This window comes from Diadema setosum, chromosome 13 (genome assembly GCF_964275005.1).
Source record: "Diadema setosum chromosome 13, eeDiaSeto1, whole genome shotgun sequence".
NCBI classification, from domain to species: Eukaryota; Metazoa; Echinodermata; class Echinoidea; order Diadematoida; family Diadematidae; genus Diadema; species Diadema setosum.
Window position 1 is genome coordinate 10613145 of NC_092697.1, and position 19795 is coordinate 10632939.

At 37.9% G+C, this 19795-nt stretch overlaps 1 protein-coding gene across 1 annotated transcript in view; it reads right to left on the reverse strand.

Annotated features, from left to right (window-relative positions):
• Positions 1-19795, reverse strand: part of LOC140237173 (uncharacterized) — a 68016-nt gene that overhangs the window by 18743 nt on the left and 29478 nt on the right. The window contains exons 7-18 of the mRNA XM_072317114.1: positions 18471-18623; positions 10422-10559; positions 9667-9702; positions 8966-9133; positions 8158-8472; positions 6815-6888; positions 5964-6225; positions 5222-5324; positions 4088-4188; positions 3041-3390; positions 1502-1589; positions 901-977 (exon numbers count right to left, since the gene is read on the reverse strand). Coding sequence (XP_072173215.1) covers positions 901-977; positions 1502-1589; positions 3041-3390; positions 4088-4188; positions 5222-5324; positions 5964-6225; positions 6815-6888; positions 8158-8472; positions 8966-9133; positions 9667-9702; positions 10422-10559; positions 18471-18623 — 1865 coding nt within the window. The remainder of the gene's footprint in view (positions 1-900; positions 978-1501; positions 1590-3040; positions 3391-4087; positions 4189-5221; positions 5325-5963; positions 6226-6814; positions 6889-8157; positions 8473-8965; positions 9134-9666; positions 9703-10421; positions 10560-18470; positions 18624-19795) is intronic.

A 19795-nucleotide genomic window follows, 5' to 3' on the forward strand; every position in this document is an offset into this window, starting at 1 on the left:
AGAAACGTGTCCGAAGATTTGGATTTAGCGCCGCAGCTAGACTCCGCCCGTAGAAACGAGGGAGTGATCTTATTGGTCAGTGCATGGCATCCTGATTACTTATTGGTCGTGCGTAGACCGCTGGCGCTAAGCTTAAATGAATATCGCGGAGGTCGCTAGGAGTATACCTTCTATTGTCACGAAGTGAAAACTGTCTCGCCTCCTCTTAATCGTGATAGCGTCGGGTGGAAAACTTTGAAGGCGTTTTACACGAAACTCTGATTTCCTCAACCACTTGGGTATCTTCGCAACCGAGTACTTTTATGAGTTGTGTTATATATGAAATTAAAGTAGAAGAGTAAGGAAATTATGTCATGCCATTTTCAAAAAAAAAAATGTCCTATTCCCGACTTTTGGATCCATTTGTTGTAGCGGGTCACATATCATCTTGTCAGCATAAGGAGATCAAGCAGGTAAATTAATATAATCAACAATTCTACAGTCAAAGCAGCATACTTTATAACATCTAAAAAGTTTTGAGCTGCCAGTTCGGATTAATATAAGTTTTTCCCATACTGACATATCAAACTCAATAGATAGATATTGGACGGAGTTTTGCGTGTGTGTGTGTGTGTGTGTGCGTGTGTGTGTGTGTGTGTTTTAGGGGTGTTGGCTGATGTGTGTGTGTTTTTTAAGGTACTGTGGTACTCTTTGCAGGAAACTCACATAAAAAAGTAAGCTACCATTTACCTCAAAACTTCAAACCCAGTTAACTTCAATAGATCAGTAGATGGTGTCATGAGTACTTCCGTAATTGATATAATGTATCATAACATCACTTTCCATACATAATTGTGTGTTCCATTCAGCTATAATTTCCTCATAATTTTGATGTCAGGTTAGAAATTCCATTTTTCTTACTCGAACGATGCTGGCATTATAGTAATCTGAGTGAGGATCACCCTCCAGGGTTTTCAGGACGACCCGAGAGTGATCATCTGATGCAGTCACAGATAAAGGGGAAAGAAAAGGGGAAGAAACAACAGTGATTACTCCTCAAATCTTCACAAAACATGTATGCATCTTTTAGTGTCTCAGTATCACTGGCAACTGTACTGCATTAGATTTTAGTGGTATCTATCCATTTCTTCATTCATTTAGATTAGTACAAGGAAGGTTAGATTTAATTGTGAGGCGATGTTTCTGTTTTTGTCATATGACAGATACACTACGTAAAAACATAATTCACAACTCATTTCATCTCAAAACTCATACTGCCTCTACAAAAGGAAAACATTTATGCAATCTTTTGCTGTAATATGATAATCTATAACATTAAATAACTAGATGGAATCAAGTTAGTGTCACAAATAAAAAGCTTTTCATGTCTTTTTCAGTACCCATGGCTACTCTTGACTATTCTTCGCCATCACATCTAGAAAACTATATAATTTGTTGTTGTTTTTGTTGTTGTTGTTGTGATTGAATTCCTGTAAAGCATTCCTGGCTTTATGATACTCACATGTCACAATGTTCTTGAAGCGGTTCTTAACTTTGTTCTCAGGCTTTGATGCAACAGTCTGTGGTATTGGCTCATCAACAGGAAGCAGCTGAAATAATGAAATGATCAGGAACTTAAGGACATAATGAGAGTGAGAACATACTTCAGTTACAATTTTACTTAAAACAGTGAAGAGATAAGTTATAATATGTTGAGATTGAGTAACTGTGACATTGTCCTATGGTACAAGAAGACAACGATCACCTCAATATTGATGACTATATAAATAGAGAATGGACTCACAGCAAACACAATAGGCATATCATCAGGTTTCAGTCCAATCACATCAACATAAATCTGACTATACGTGCGTATCAATAACATAAATGTATAAGAGTTTTGCAAGGCGATATTAATAGGCCAATGTAAATGACCACACAAAAGTCAATCACAAAAGATCTAGTCCTTCCTCTGGCATGAATAATATGAATCAATCTTATCAGATACACGGTACTGTGTTTTGATCGAAAATAAATTGATACTGAGTGATTCAATTCCATAAATCACTTCCTTTTGCACTTGTATCTCAGCCAGAATGACATAAATTATTTCTTAGCTCGTGTATGGAGTACAGTATAACACTTCCTGTAGGAAAAGCTCTTGGCACTTTTGATGGCTATATGTGGAAGTTATTTACCCCTCTTTATAATCTTAACTTTACCTCTGTAGCACCAATAAGATGACAATTTGTGTACATCAATATTGGTGAGTTCCAGAGAATACTCTGAATTGTAACTGTTGGATGCATGAGTAGATGTGAGCCAAAGATTTGACAAATGTGTCTTAATTATCTCAAATGATGTCTTTTAATGAGCTTTTGAAGAAATTAAGAGAATCTTATTAATTGTAAAACAGATTACCACATGAGCCAGCCTACACTCCCCTCATCACCAAGAAACGACTTGCTTAAAAATAGACTGGTTAGCTTTATTTGAATAGAGCAGATAAAAATACTGGTCTGGATTCTTGGTTTAAATATAATATATCTAAAATTATCAATAGCTAATACTACTTTTTTGAAATGTCAAATCTTTGACATAAGTCCACATTGTTGAATATATTGGGGAACATTTTATCCACATGTATTTGCTATTCATCCACATGGCTGTTAGTAACATCCACAAACTGTTAGTAACATCCACAAACTGCTAGTAACATAATATTAGCAATGGTATTTTGAATAAAGCATTTTGTATTTCAGCTGAGGCCCTCTTGTGCTAAAACAATTCTTGCCTTGGTTAAAAATGTTTCTGTGCCAATGAGTCAAATATGCACAAATTTTACACATAAACCAATGGGCATATATTATGATGTGGCAAGCAGAGGATGAACCGATATTGTATCAATATGTTTCTCCCTTCATATCTGCAATATCTGTGGTGCATATAGAATAACTAACGATGTAGAATAATGTCCAACTACATTAAAGCTTGGTATATGGGATGTTCTTCTCTTACATGGGCAAAAACATTACTGAAAGAGGGGAGGGAGGTAACTTACCCCAAAATCATGCAAAAAGCCATCTTCTTTCCTGGCTTTTTTGGACTGCACATACTCGACAAGGGTTTCCGCGGTAACGGGCCCTGGAAGACTGACGTTTTCGTAAATGTCTCCATCAGTGAGATTGGAAGTCTCAACCTCTTCAACTAGGGGTGACGTGCAGTGGTGGGACTGCTCCTCTGACCTGTGATTAGGGAAGGCGGCAAAGGGCGCCACATTTGGCCCCGCCCTCAATACCGGGAGGGTCATGCTCTTTTCTGTAGGAGACATTGCAGGAGACGGGGCCTTTTGGAGGGTGACAGCTCGCTCCCTCTGAACAGGTGGTCTTTGGCGATGACCTACCCCTGATTCTGTTCCATGGAGAAGAGGCTGTGTACTTAGGGTGACTAGGATGAAAATGGATTGCATACACTTTATTTGGACATGGCATAGCATATTGTAACATAAAAACTTAAACTTACCGTGTATGTATGATATAATATTATATAAATAAAGTATACATACAATATATCATACACACACACACACACACACACACATATATATATATATATATATATATATATATATATATATATATATGAATACACTTATATAGATGTATGTACAGGCAAACACTGGCAAAATCAAAACCAATGACAGGTATCATGATTGGAAGAATATTTTCTTGGAATGGATTTTTTTTTATATGCATGTCTATGGCACAAGTCATTTGATAAGCGAGCTAATTTTAGAACCAGACAGAATTTTGTTTGCGCGAGAGGAATTTCAATGGCAAAACAATCATTATTTCCTGAACCTCTTTGTTCATTGCAAAAGTGAAAACAGGAAAAGGTGACTTCTAAAGACATGCAACAAGGATTAACAAGCATTATATTGTTCATTGCATAACCAATGACTTTTAAAGACATGCTACAAGAATTAACAATCAGGTGCACATCCCACAAAATATTACCACACACAAACACATGTGTCACAATTTTGAGAAAAAATAATTGATACAACTGTATATCACAATACAACATCACTGTACAGTTTGCCACTAACCTTGACCATTGCCATTCTGTGGAAGGTTGGTCGGGCTTGACTCGTACACGACATTATCCACAAACTCTTCATGAAGCTTCTCTCCTTCCCTCTTCCTTTTCCTGAGGAAAAATAACATATTTCACAGGATCAAGAGCCATATATCATTCTCAAATCATAAGGGAGCTTTAGATTTGTGACGTGTCAATGTTAAGGTTACTGTTGTTTGCGGTGCATTTCTCCTCACTCCCTGTGTCATATTTCAAAGTAGCTTTAGATTTCGTGAAGACGCAGCCTTTTAAAAGGTAAATGGCACCCCCAATGAATTGTCTGCCATCACTGCATTATGTATAGTACTCTGCGTTGTGAATTTGAGTGGATGCGGAAATTGCTCACAACTCGTCATGAAGAAAGATTGCTTTTGATGTGTATACATGGTCTTGTGCATGTGCAGTTCAGTTAATTAACACAAACCTATATTGTCCATTTCCTTCTCGATGTGAATGATTTATTCATTTGTATAATGACTTTATTTGTTGAAGTGGAGAAATAAGTTGAACTGAAACTAAAATGAAGCTTACATGCATAACGCTTGCCTTCAACTCTCAGATCAAGCTTAATTCGTTCGCTTTCACTTCACTGTATTTGATGTTAGTTCATCAGGACTGCCACAATTTCTCAATTATAAACAAAGTCAAAATTTTGCGTATTAATAACAGAAGCAAGAAAAAAACTGGAAATGGCCTAAACTTCCTTCTTCCTCTTCATATTTTCACCAGTTCTATGTTATATTAGTACGAATGCACACAAAGAGATGAGATAGTAGAGTGTAGAGGCTTATTTGATTAACTCGATTTGTCCTGTGGCACTTCTGTCCTGAGGCAAAAGTCAAAGCACTCGGGCATTGACTTGTAAACGTATGTGTGCGACATTCTTAACTTCAGGGTAAGCATACTTTAGAAATGAGCATTTCTCACCAACAGTCTCTTTACGATAAAGCAGAGACCCATTCAACAAACCACAACTGTTTATAAAAATAGTAGCATATAATATTAGCAGTTACATTTGTTTTGCAGCAGCTTTGCAAAATCACTCAGTAAAAGGCAAGTAGGTCCTGGAAAGAATGCCAATAGTTTGTTTAAGGCTAATCCTTACCGTGCAATAAAGAATACGAGAAGAACGATTAGGACAAGAAGAATGATGGTGGCAATAATTGCCCCAGCAATCACAGCTGTGCTTGCTCCACCAGAAGCAGGATCTGAGGAGGAAAAAAATGCTAGAAAATCTATTCTAGTTGTTACCCTTCCTTCACACATCAAAAAGAAGTGTGTAAATTGTCTCCATTTCAAATCTAATATAGCAAAAATTTACCTGAACTAGCTACAGAGATAATGAATCTTAATGAGTATTCTTTTGCACAATATACAGGCAGAGTGTAGAAAAGTTCATAACATTTCAAACTTCCATTGATGTGTTCTACTGATATCACTAACCATAAAATACTGCTTTCGCTCAATCCACATTGATATGTAGGCTTTGGTTTCCTTTTAATTTTACAGTGCTTTTTTTCTATCAAGTGGCACGCACATCAGCAAACTTCTCTTTGTCAGTCAACAAAGAGATAATGAAAGTAACCATCACTTAACAAATCAATGTCCTCTATTCACTATTGTATCTCTGCGGCACTAATTAGAAACTTTGGCGTCATTATGCTGAAGTGGGTTTCCTCGCTTTGAATTAGTCAATAGGCCTGCTTGGCTCAGAGTGTTTCATGCTTTTGCTGGACTTTTTATCACAACACCAATGTATAATTACCCTTAATGCTAGTAATAAAACCACCCCTCACCGAAAAGATACATGAAAGTCATACTAAATATTATCATTATGACACACTCACCCTGTTCTAGCGTGAAGGCAACCACACTTTGACCCCTTGGACTCTCTGAATCCTGGTTCCGTGCCACCACATTAATGGTGTACTGTGAGGATGGCTTGAGGCCGGTGAGGGTGTGGTTGGGGGGAGACTCAAATGGGACATCTTCATACAGCTCAGGCATATCAGCTGCCCGCTTCCGTACAGACGAAGACCCTCCAGTGACGACATAGTAGATTCTTATTCCAGTGAAACCACTTCGACAGTTGGATCCATTTGTCGGATTCTAGGCCATGACCAAGTTTTCATAAGAAAATTCATTTTCGCCCGAAGTTGCTTTTTTTTTTTTTTAGACATAAAAGGATTTACATTCTACATCTATGGCCTTTCCTGTGTTTAGTCTCCACGTACTATAATAGATATAGACTTTACCCATTAGAAAGGAGTCAGGCATTTAATGTTGGATGTTAATGACACATATAATGTAACAATTTGAATGGCAATACACCTATTCCACATATTTTCCTTTATTTACATCTCCCTCTTTTTTGTAACATTTGTATTTTTTTGTTCTTTGGAGATACTATGATAACAATTTTAGTAATGTCAAGTTCAAGTTCAAGTTTCAAGGAATGGAATAGTGAGGCAAAAAGTATCTGAAGGAGAAATATCTATTCAAATAGGAGGTAGAGAAAATCTTGAGACTTTTCCATTGCTAGATTGAGTAAAATTATACAAAGTAAGTGATATATTTGTCTTTACGACAAATCACTTACTTGGCAGTTTTCTAAGCTTTTACTGTTGTACTTTATAAGCTTGATAAAGCATAGGGTAAAAGCGGCAAGTGGTCATCTTCTCATATTTTTTTTTCTTACCTGCCATAAGACTGTTATCTGTCCTGCCCTACTTCCATTCACAGCTTCCACTGAAGATGGCCCTTCTGATGGTGCTGAAGAAAATTTATCGCGACAGACTTTTGTTACATGACCGCAGTGAAATGTGAACACATTTTCAGATTCTGTTCCTATCATTCATCCTTTCTATTTTCACGAATCCTCCAGGACCGATTCTTTCATTAGGCAACAAAATGATAACCAACTATCAGATCACCATCTGAAGAAGTTCATGCATACATACTTACTCTGATGGCTATAGATGGGTGCACCAAGGGATTTTATTCGACTAGTTAAGTGACAAATTGAATTATGAAGGAATAGTACAGGTCTTTTTCTGAATCATGAGTAATAATCACAATATTGCAGATTTCAAAATATCCACTGCTTTGACTCTCTCTATATACATAGCGTACGCGATACCTAATTATGTTGACAATTGTCATGCAAGACTGAGCACATGGACTTTAAAGACAACCAAGACAAAATGCACCTTTTCCAGGTTTGCGTGTTGTCGTGAAGGAACAATGCATGCCTCACTGCATGGATGAGATCTGTCAATGAAAGTGGTCAAATCATCAGACCGGCCTGCACGACTGCAGATTAGTGTTTAAATAGGGTTTCTTCTAATGTTTTATGGATCATAACCTTCTACATGGCCACGTTGTCGATACTTGGTCCTTCCCATTATCCAATTTTACTCTCTTCATACTCAAGACATGGTTTGCCAGTGGGAGCTATGTTTTGAATATGAACAGAGAAAAATGCTTTGTGAGGGTTGGCCTCTGTGGGAGCGACCAAGTTTTCGGACAAAAGGCCATGTTAAAGGTTATGGACCATAAAATGTTAGGAGAAAACCTAAACACAAACCTGCATTCGTACAGGCTGGCCTATTTGGCAACTTTCACTGACAGATCTCATCCATGCAGTGAGGCATGCATTGTTCCTTCACAATAACACAGAAACTTGGAAAAAGTGCAATTTGTGATTGTTGTCTTTGAAGTCCATGTGCTCAGTCATGCATGACAATTGCCAACATAATTAAGGTATCAATGGAAAGAAGAAGAGTTCCCCTTTCCTTACAACCAACATTGTGCTCTTCATAACTGACGATTAAAAAATGGCCGCCCTCCAAAGTTGGAATACCTTTTTTTTTCTTATACGCTCTGTATAGCTCTCCATTACCAGTGGGCCTAGTTGTCTGATTTCATGGCTGACAATGATGATTTTAACAAAGCATGTTGACTTTTGAACCTTGACAGGGAATTTGCTCAAATCTATACAGTGTATATATTTCCAGAATTATTATCCTGCCTTTGACTCACGGGAGCAGAGTGTCCTGCCTTCTACCTCCATTTTATTTCCGATTCCACCAACACCTGGTCTCTCAGCTGAGACTGCAAACAGGTAGTCTGTGTCTGATGTCAAATTAGTGATAGTTTCTGAGGGCGCCAGCCTATCTGTTCTCGTCTCAAACCGAATGAAGTCACCAGGGTTGCTCTTCTCTTTGTAGTACACCTGGTATCCAAACAGTGGAGGATCACCAACATCCGTTTCTCCATTCCAGGCATCCCAGGCGAGGGTTACGGAGCTGCTGGTGGCTGTATCCACAACGGGGGAACTTGGCAGTTGTGGTAACACTAGCACAGTGAAATAAAAAATGTGAAAAATGACACTAAGTTTTACATAACGTGAAAGAATAAACATATAAATATAAGATATAAATATAAGAAGTAAGACACAGAATGAAAGAATTGATATACATTCAAGTATAAGACATGTAAGTTTAAGCACAAAGTGGAATGTTCAATTCCTCCATTGTAGGTGTGAAATGTGAAACACGCAAACTGAAAGTGGAACTTTTTTCTATAGAACTTAACAGCAACTTAATGTTAGGATCATATCTAATTTACAGACATTTTGAAAACTTCAAACTCAGGAACATATTTCAGATCATGAATTCATAATTCATAATCTTGTAAACAATCATACATTAAGAATACTGACCATAAAATCCTTCTTCTGTGATTTCTTGGCTCATGAAAGTGGTGACGTCTGACATCATACATCGAAAATTTTCCCCATCTTGGACATCTGCTACGATAAAATTAGCAGTATATCCGTGTCTGGTACTTGCAGAACTCCGTGTAACGCCTGTCTCATGGAACATCTCATTTCTGTGCTTTCTCTGAAGCTTTACAATGGGATCTGCGGTTGACAGAAAACTGCTTCCAGTGATGGAACAGGTCACACTTGCTTGTTGCTCTTGGTTTGGTTTCCTGTAGTTGACTGTTACAGTCCCTGAAGAAAAGTGGTGGGAGTGAATATTATAAAATTATTGCGCATACGACATTTACTACACAATCTTATTGATGGGAAAATATATCCAAAGTTCACAAGCCAGTTGTGGTTTTTAATAGTTTTTGAACAACATATAGTACGATGCTGATACAAACTTTGAATGACTTAATACTTGGTTCTGTTATGAAAAACAATCGAACAAAGCGAAAATGTTAATCTTGCTTTTTGAAACAATTCTGGCGAATAGTCAGTTAAAAGAATCTCTAGACAAAATTGAAAAGAGAGAACATAGACAATCTAAAGGCACGATTTAATACAGCTTCTCAAGTCTGTCATTATCCATGATTTATCTTCTAGTCCACTTCATTTTGGCATTGAGAGATTAGCTTTAAAATTGGTTGAATATAAGACACACAACTTCACTATTCAGTCATTATTCGATGGAAGAAAAAATAAAAATTCCAAAGTATCTATAGGACCTTACTGACAATCATTCAAATAACTTAGGAAGATACAGAAATACACCTGCATACCTGCACAGTCTTGTCCATATTTTCCAGTGATGCATTCTTTACGATGGGGCAGAAAATAGACAGATAAATGAGAATATCAAGGATTAAAACAGAATAAAGATATTTGAGAAAGGTTAAGAAACATACTACCATAAAATAAGGTATGGGTAGCGTGTTCCTTTAAGACAGAAACAAAACATGTTTATATCTTTTGGCCTTTTGAAGTATTTCAACAAAGACAGAATTTCCCTAACCTAACTCGAGCATCTTTTGTTAATGTTGGCTGATATTCCATTCTAGTGGTCATATCAATACAGGAAACTGACACCATGATTGGCTTACACGTATTATGTACTTTGCTAAAATAAAATTTCGTTTTCTCTTTCTAATAACAGACTACATTCCTTCCAAATATTACACCAATTGACGTAAGACATCATAAAATTCACTGGTATGATAAGTTATGGCTGTGTATCATTGTTACAAATTTAGGAACATTGTAAATGTGAGTAAAGGATAGGAGCATACTCAAAATTACGTGGTAATAGCACAAAATTATCTGAGTAGAATAGGTCCGACTATTAATGAATGTTCCCTGGCATCGAAAGTTGTTAAAATACACTGCGTGTAAGGTATTTTATTGCAAGCCTTTGAACTTTACGCTGACAGTTCTGCCCTGCCATTAATTCCTGGTCTCGTTTATCAACCCGGAAGTGTTCTTACCAGAAGAAAAAAAAAGGGGGATATATCAAGTTAATACAGCGAAGCATCCTCACCCTGACAGTTTGGACCTGTCCAGTTTGGCTGACACTCGGTTGAACTCCCTGTGCAAGCTCCGGTGTATGGATCACATTCGCCCGACACACAGTGACAGGTCTGGGTACAGCTGGCTCCAAACTCATTGGTACCACACTCTAATTTTACGACAAGGAAACACAACTGAATTGGAAACATGTATGCACTTCCTCTGTATTATCATAATTGAATCACGTCCTTTATTGTTCTTCTGAAACTTGTTATTGGTAATTTTTGAGTGCCTTTCCCACTCTTTTTCGCAAAGGTTTACTTTCATAGACTGACATCTTAGTGTCAAATGGTTCAGAACGCAACTAATGTCGCATGGCGACTGGTAGGCCTATGCCTTTGCAATATCGCATTACTCTGCAATGTGTCTGTTGTACATCTTGACCGTGTGACAAGTTTTCACTTGAACTTTGAACCTTGCCCTTTGACGCCCTGGCTCATATCTTTCTTTTGAAATATATATATCTGGTATTACCCAATTTTCATGGCAATATTACGACCTATTTTCAAAATATGGGAAAACAGTGAAATTACAACATTGTCATTTAACTTTTGACCCCATGGCCCAAAAGTTTTAATGACAGAATAATTGTGCAGTAATATGTGTATGTATGTCTAGATCAATTAGATGTATGCACTACGAAATTTTCAAGGTATGGAGAAAAATGTAATTTCAGCATTAAATAGCAGGTGTTCTGATTTTCATTCAAGAGAATTATTGTCAGGCAGTATATACATATAATATTAAATGTATATTATACACGAAGTTTCATGAAAATAACAAGATATATTTCACAAGATATAAAGAAAAACATGACATTTTGGTATTTTGACATTGACCTCTAACCTTTGACTCCAATTGTCAACTTTTTAGATTTTTTTTTGTTTTACCTGACAATACATGTATACACTAAGTTTCATGAAATAACTTCATTGACATCACTGACTCCATTTGGAAATGTGTGGCTCTCCAAGCTTCCTGTACTGGTATATGTAGATATAAATCCTTCAAACAACATCATTCAATTTGTAGTACAAAAATAAAACATCATTCCTATCATTAGATAATAATTACAGCCCAGTGATTGTACTAGGTGTTTAAAAAAACATTTCCCACTTTTGATTCTTAATGATTTATAAACTATATATCAGATAACACTGACATTGATAATGAGTGATAGCTGAATAGTGTACAATTGTGTTGGAGGTGGCACTGGCGTAGCCGGGGAGGGGGGGCGATGGGGGCGGTCGCCCCCCCCCCCCCCCTAAGATTTGGACCGGGGATTTGGCAGGCGGAAAAAAAATGCGTGTATACTGTATGCATGCACATGAAGCGGGTCTCCTTTGCAACCTTTCATCAAATAAGATCATATTTGTTTTTTGAAACTTTCACTCAAAGTGTGCACCAGATCGTTGAATTTCAATTCAAAATATGCAAAATCTCTCGTGCTTGGGAGGGGGTATCCCCCTCCCAACCCCCCCCCCCCCCTGTGCCTCTTTCCCTAGCTTAGTACACTTTTTATATTGACACACACACAAAAAATGAGTGCACAAGACTTATCACTTATATTCCGAAAACTCAAAGTTCCCTCATGTATAAGGGGAATTTCCCCTTTTAATCGACCCTTTCCTCCCTCAGTCTCCCCCCTCCCCTCATTTTTTATTTTTTTTTTTGGGGGGGGGGGGTGATTTCCCAAATATTCCATCAAATATGCGTATACGAGATATCTCAATTTCAACCTTAAAAAGGCAAAAGCTCCATAGTAAGGGAAGGATGGAGATAACACTCGCCCTCGCCTTCTCCCTGCTCGCCCGCCCCTCCCCCCCCCCCCCCCACCCCGCCATGCACAGAAATAGACTGCGGCTACACTTTGAACATAAACAGTTTTCCAAATATGACACAAAATGTGCGCGCCAAAACGTTAAACTGCAATCAGAAAATTATACAGAATTTCCTTCCACAGACTTGCTACACTTTTCTTCTGATTGACAAATTTCCAGATATTCCAACAAAAGTGTGTGCCAGATTGTTGAATTTCAGTTCTAAAAGCTTAAACCTGGAAAAAAAAGCTCCCTTGAATATGGGAGAGGTATCTTGCCACCCATTCATTGCTTGTTACCCACGATAGACTTGGTACATTTTTGGGAATGACAATTTCCGAATTTTCCAAAAAAAAGTGTGCCCAGATCGCTTTATTTCAATTCTAAAAACGCAAAAGCTCCGCGAGCGGGAGGAGGAATCCCCCTTCCCCTAAGCTCTACCTCACTAGACATGGTACATACACACAGATGATGCACATTCGGAATAAGAGCTAAATTCCGTGATTTTAACACTTCGAAGAAAAAGTAGTGCACCAAAAATTTGCACCAGATCGCTGAATTTCAGGTCGGAAAAGGCAAAAATCACTTTCGTGTGGGAGGGGATATGCCCCTATCTACACCCTCGTGTGCATGCTTTTTCTGTTGATTGCTGAACAGACAGCGTTCATGATATTCAGTGTAAGAATTGATACAAGACGATTATTTAAAGGATACCATTTTATAGGCAAATTGTTCAATAATAATCTACATCAAATATATACTGCTACCTTAAACAAGTGGGACTGTTTCACGTCGATAAAACGCACAAAAACATGAATCAAATTGCACCATTTAAAACATCAAAATGCAAAAAGTTCTTACCGTGGAAGGGGGACACCCCCTCCCACACCCTCCCCTCCCCCTCGCTCGCTCCGCTCGCTCGGGTTCAGTCTCGTTCATGATATTCAGTTAAAAGAATTAATACAAGAAGTGTATTTGAATTATACCATTTTATAGGCAAATTGTTCAATAATAATCTACCTCAAAATATACTGCAACCTTAAACAAGTGGGACTGTTTCACGTCGATAAAACGCGCAAAAACATGCATGAAATTGCACCATTTGCAACATCAAAATACAAAAAGTTCTAACCGTGGGAGGGGGACACCCCCCTCCCACACCCTCCCCTCTCCCTCGTTCGCTCCGCTCGCTCGGGTTCAGTCGCGTTCATGATATTCAGTGAAAAGAATTAATAAAGAAGTGTATTTAAATTCTGTGCCAGATTGTTGAATTTCAGTTCTAATAGCTTAAACCTGGAAAAAAAAAAAAAAAAGCTCCCTTGAATATGGGAGAGGTATCTTGCCACCCATTCATTGCTTGTTACCCACTATAGACTTGGTACATTTTTGGGAATGACAATTTCCGAATTTTCCAAAAAAAAAAGTGTGCCCAGATCGCTTTATTTCAATTCTAAAAACGCAAAAGCTCCGCGAGCGGGAGGAGGAATCCCCCTTCCCCTAAGCTCTACCTCACTAGACACGGTACATACACACAGATGATGCACATTCGGAATAAGAGCTAAATTCCGTGATTTTAACACTTCGAAGAAAAAGTAGTGCACCAAAAATTTGCACCAGATCGCTGAATTTCAGGTCGGAAAAGGCAAAAATCACTTTCGTGTGGGAGGGGATATGCCCCTATCTACACCCTCGTGTGCATGCTTTTTCTGTTGATTGCTGAACAGACAGCGTTCATGATATTCAGTGTAAGAATTAATACAAGACGATTATTTAAAGGATACCATTTTATAGGCAAATTGTTCAATAATAATCTACATCAAAATATACTGCTACCTTAAACAAGTGGGACTGTTTCACGTCGATAAAACGCACAAAAACATGAATCAAATTGCACCATTTACAACATCAAAATGCAAAAAGTTCTTACCGTGGGAGGGGAACACCCCCTCCCACACCCTCCCCTCCCCCTCGCTCGCTCCGCTCGCTCGGGTTCAGTCTCGTTCATGATATTCAGTGAAAAGAATTAATACAAGAAGTGTATTTGAATTATACCATTTTATAGGCAAATTGTTCAATAATAATCTACATCAAAATATACTGCAACCTTAAACAAGTGGGACTGTTTCAACTCGTTAAAACACGCAAAAACATGCATACAATTGCACCATTTGCAACATCAAAATGCAAAAAGTTCTCACCCTGGGAGGGGGGACACCCCCTCCCACACCCTCCCCTCCCCTCGTTCGCTCCGCTCGCTCGGGTTCAGTCGCGTTCATGATATTCAGTGAAAAGAATTAATACAAGACGTGTATTTAAACTATATCATTTTATAGGCAAATTGTTCAGTAATAATCTACATCAAAATATACACGTACTGCTACCTTAAACAAGTGGGACTGTTTCACGTCGATAAAACGCGCAAAAACATGCATGAAATTGCACCATTTGCAACATCAAAATACAAAAAGTTCTACCGTGGGAGGGGGACACCCCCTCCCACACCCTCCCCTCTCCCTCGTTCGCTCCGCTCGCTCGGGTTCAGTCGCGTTCATGATATTCAGTGAAAAGAATTAATAAAGAAGTGTATTTAAATTCTGTGCCAGATTGTTGAATTTCAGTTCTAAAAGCTTAAACCTGGAAAAAAAAAAGCTCCCTTGAATATGGGAGAGGTATCTTTCCACCCATTCATTGCTTGTCACCCACGATAGACTTGGTACATTTTTGGGAATGACAATTTCCGAATTTTCCAAAAAAAAAGTGTGCCCAGATCGCTTTATTTCAATTCTAAAAACGCAAAAGCTCCGCGAGCGGGAGGAGGAATCCCCCTTCCCCTAAGCTCTACCTCACTAGACATGGTACAAACACACAGATGATGCACATTCGGAATAAGAGCTAAATTCCGTGATTTTAACACTTCGAAGAAAAAGTAGTGCACCAAAAAGTTGCACCAGATCGCTGAATTTCAGGTCGGAAAAGGCAAAAATCACTTTCGTGTGGGAGGGGATATGCCCCTATCTACACCCTCGTGTGCATGCTTTTTCTGTTGATTGCTGAACAGACAGCGTTCATGATATTCAGTGTAAGAATTAATACAAGACGATTATTTAAAGGATACCATTTTATAGGCAAATTGTTCAATAATAATCTACATCAAATATGTACTGCTACCTTAAACAAGTGGGACTGTTTCACGTCGATAAAACGCACAAAAACATGAATCAAATTGCACCATTTACAACATCAAAATGCAAAAAGTTCTTACCGTGGGAGGGGGACACCCCCTCCCACACCCTCCCCTCCCCCTCGCTCGCTCCGCTCGCTCGGGTTCAGTCTCGTTCATGATATTCAGTGAAAAGAATTAATACAAGAAGTGTATTTGAATTATACCATTTTATAGGCAAATTGTTCAATAATAATCTACATCAAAATATACTGCAACCTTAAACAAGTGGGACTGTTTCAACTCGTTAAAACACGCAAAAACATGCATAAAATTGCACCATTTGCAACATCAAAATGCAAAAAGTTCTCACCGTGGGAGGGTGGACACCCCCTCCCACACCCTCCCCTCCCCCTCGTTCGCTCCGCTCGCTCGGGTTCAGTCGAGTTCATGATATTCAGTGAAAAGAATTAATACAAGAAGTGTATTTAAACTATACCATTTTATAGGCAAATTGTTCAGTAATAATCTGCATCAAAATATACACGTACTGGGACTGTTTCACGTCGATAAAACGCGCAAAAACATGCATGAAATTGCACCATTTGCAACATCAAAATGCAAAAAGTTCTAACCGTGGGAGGGGGACACCCCTCTCCCTCGTTCGCTCCGCTCGCTCGGGTTCAGTCGCGTTCATGATACGCAGTGAAAAGAATTAATAAAGAAGTGTATTTAAATTATACCGTTTTATAGGCAAATTGTTCAATAATAATCTACATCAAAATATACTGATTTGATTTGATTTTGATTTGATTTGATTTTATTGGTTCCTGCATTATATCATTGCTCATGCAGATACATAAACATATATCATATACATTAATGGTACCATACATATAAATGGATATACATGAACATTAGTTGCTAACAAAATTAATTTTTTCATTACCTTTAGAATATACAGTAATACATTTCTTCATTGCCTGTACATATAAATGTCCAACAGAACAGTGATGCAATGAATAACGCAGAAGGGCTACAGCTTAAGCATTGCTTGATTTGCATGCAGCCCTCGTACATAATACATAGCATATAGGAAAATAGGGAATACTGCTACCTTAAACAAATGGGACTGTCGATAAAACGCGCAAAAACATGCATCAAATTGCACCATTTACAACATCAAAATGCAAAAAGTTCTTACCGTGGGAGGGGGACACCCCCCTCACACACCATCCCCCCCCCCCCCCTCGCTCGCTCCGCTCGCTCGGGCTCGGTCGCTTCGCTCCCTCGCAGACTAACCGCCCCCCCCCCAAGATGAAATCCTGGCTACGCCGTTGTGGTTTAGATATGAAAGCATAAATCTATTTCATGAAATCCATGATTGATTTCACAGTTAGGTTCCAGATTTTGCTCTATTTTCAACCCTCTGTACAAAACGTTCACTTTGCACAGGGGTCAATGGGTGTGTATGGGAGTGTGTGGTTAACACCCTGACAATGGTCCTGAACAATGGCCAGCGTTTGAATGCTTCGTTATTTATTCATGAGAAATTCCACTATCACAACTGGGCCCCGTTGCTAGAAACTTTGCGTTTAAACGCAACTTGCAACTGATTGTCACTGGCCAATCAAAATCATTGTTGCATGCATGTCTTCTTAATAGGGCAGACCCTGAGCCAATCAGAATGGTTGTTTCAAAATTAGCAATTATTTGCAATTGATTGCAACTTTCTTGCAACGGGGCCCTGGTCTTTATTCAGCCTCTGGCAGTATCTGTGTAAAGTCAAAAGCCTGCTGATACTGTCGTTGAGTGGCAACAGTAGTGCTCTCCCTACTTCTGAAAAACGAAATTACAATGATTACCTTCTGTTCTGTCGTAAACATGGTGACAGGAAACAAAGAAAATCAATTAGAGTATACACTTGTGTATATGGAGCCTTAAATAAATCTACTGTGAAACAAATCGTCCCAATGAAAAAATGCTGCTGAACTCTTTACCAAAAATGATCTCTTTTTATCGAAAAAGCGACAAATTTGTCAGACTATTAGTAGACAGTTGTATTAAGAGGAAGAACTTTAGATCATTATGCTTATTTATATCCCAGATTTAGTGATATGACTTTGTGAAGCAAACCTTGAAAATGATTGCCAGCTGGAATGAAACGTGGTGTTTGCGAGCACATGGAAGCACGGCTTACTTTTTCCATGTGCATGCATTTTATCCTTTACCGTGCATGATTTCAGACTAGCAGTGCCCAGGGTAATCCACATGAATTATTGATTAAGCATTTATGTGCCTGGGAGCGCGAGACTGACGCCTAGTCAACAGGTGGTTCAGGTATGTCCATTGTTCAGGGCCATTGTCAGCACACACTCACATACACATCATTGGTTCCTGTGCAAAGTTAATTTTTGCACAGAGGGTTAAAATTTGACCAAAGTCTGAAACCTTACTTCAAAATCAATCTTAGATTTAATGAAACTGATTCATGCTTTCACATCCAAATTACACCCAACAAAATTGTACACTATTCAGCTATTACTCATATCAATGACAGTTTTATCGGATGAGTAGTCTTTAGACTATTAATGATCAAAAGTGGGAAATGTTTTTTGAAACACCTAGTATAATATGGGCCGCAGAATTATGACAGTTAATCTACCTTGTGATATTTCTTTGGATTAACCATATTACCAGTATATTGTATCGATGTTATCTCAGCACAATTGTAACATTTTATACACTTTCCCAAAATTGAATTTGTTAACTGTTAAATCAAGTTAATCTCTGAGAGAATGCACATATTCCTCTTCCTATCCTGTAAGCATAACTATATGAATCGATGGTATGAAGTAACACATTGGCCGTGATCATCAACAATTAAATCTTGAAGAATTTGGCTGACTACAGTACAGGTAGTTGTCTCTGCTCGTATGTAAGAAATTATTTGAAAACATTTGTTAACAACTTGAAATCTAAACAACTATCGGTCTACTGCTGCAAAAAAAAAAAAAAAAAAAATCTGAATCAGCCTCACCTTGTGTACAGTTAATGCCTTTGTATCCAGGTGTACAAGAGCATCCATAAGGGTCTGGCACACATACCTGCAGACCTCTGCATGCTGTCTGGTCATCGCTGTTGTAATCGCAGCGATACTCACAACCTTGCCCATGGCGATTACCCCCGCACACTGTATGTACACAACAAAGGCAAATTGGCAAGTCTGTATTCATTTACTACTTTAAGAGATGACCCAGAGTAATGAATGTTTCATATAGCCACACAATTATTAGCTAGAAGGTTATAGAAAGTTAAATGTTAAATCTGTTTCAAAGAAAATTATTCTTATCAAAAAGAGAAGAAATTGTGTTCTGTAATTTATAGCATTCAAGAATTGTGAAGCAATGAATACTTTCGTCAGAAAAATGAAGCCCTATGCAATGAAATCAATTTTTATGATTTCAAAAAGAAAATAGATTTATCTCATATGAGTTGCTCAAAATCATAGTTGCACGTCATGCCATTGTTTTGAGAAATTATTACACTCATACTCTCTTTTCTATTTCTGTGAGAATTCTACTTTTTAAAAGTGATGGTTACTTTTGTCATTTAGGTTGTCTTTAACTTGGCATGAAGGATTTCTACACAGCTTTATTAAAGAGGAAATCCAGTCAAAATATAAGTTATTCTGATAAAAAAAAAGTAAAATCTTACGAGTTCAACCTTTAAGAAAATAACTGAAATCGGATGAAAAATAAGGATGTTATGTCATTTTGAAGTTTTTTGCTAATTTCTCAAAAACTGTTTTTATACAGTGGATACGAATATGTAAATGAGTGAGCTAACCATGTTGTACCCTCACAATTTTCCATTGATCGTGTACAAAAAGATGACGAAAATTCAATGTTTCTGTCATTGATGTCTGAGAAGTGATGCTATTCCTGGTTGAATAACTTCAGAATAGTGATCAGGTAGATAAACAGGGATTTGAGCCTCGGGCATAATTGCATTAGAATGAAAAACTGGACATTTCACAATTTTATGTAGAAACTATATGGTAAGTTGTTGGGGATGACATGCTCACTTTCCATTTGCATATTCATATTGACTGTTCAAGAACTGTTTCCCCAAAAAATAGCGAAATTCAATATGTCATAACTCCCTTATTTTTTTTCCAGTTTCGATCAAAATTATGCCGTTGATTTAATATTCTACTCTTTCTCATCAGACAACGTATATTTGGACTGGATTTCCCCTTTAAATAAATAAGTTAGACCACAACACTGAATGAATCATTAACCTAACGAAAGGTAAGGATGGCTGAGCACAGGTCTGGAACTTCAGCCTTACTTTATTATTTCT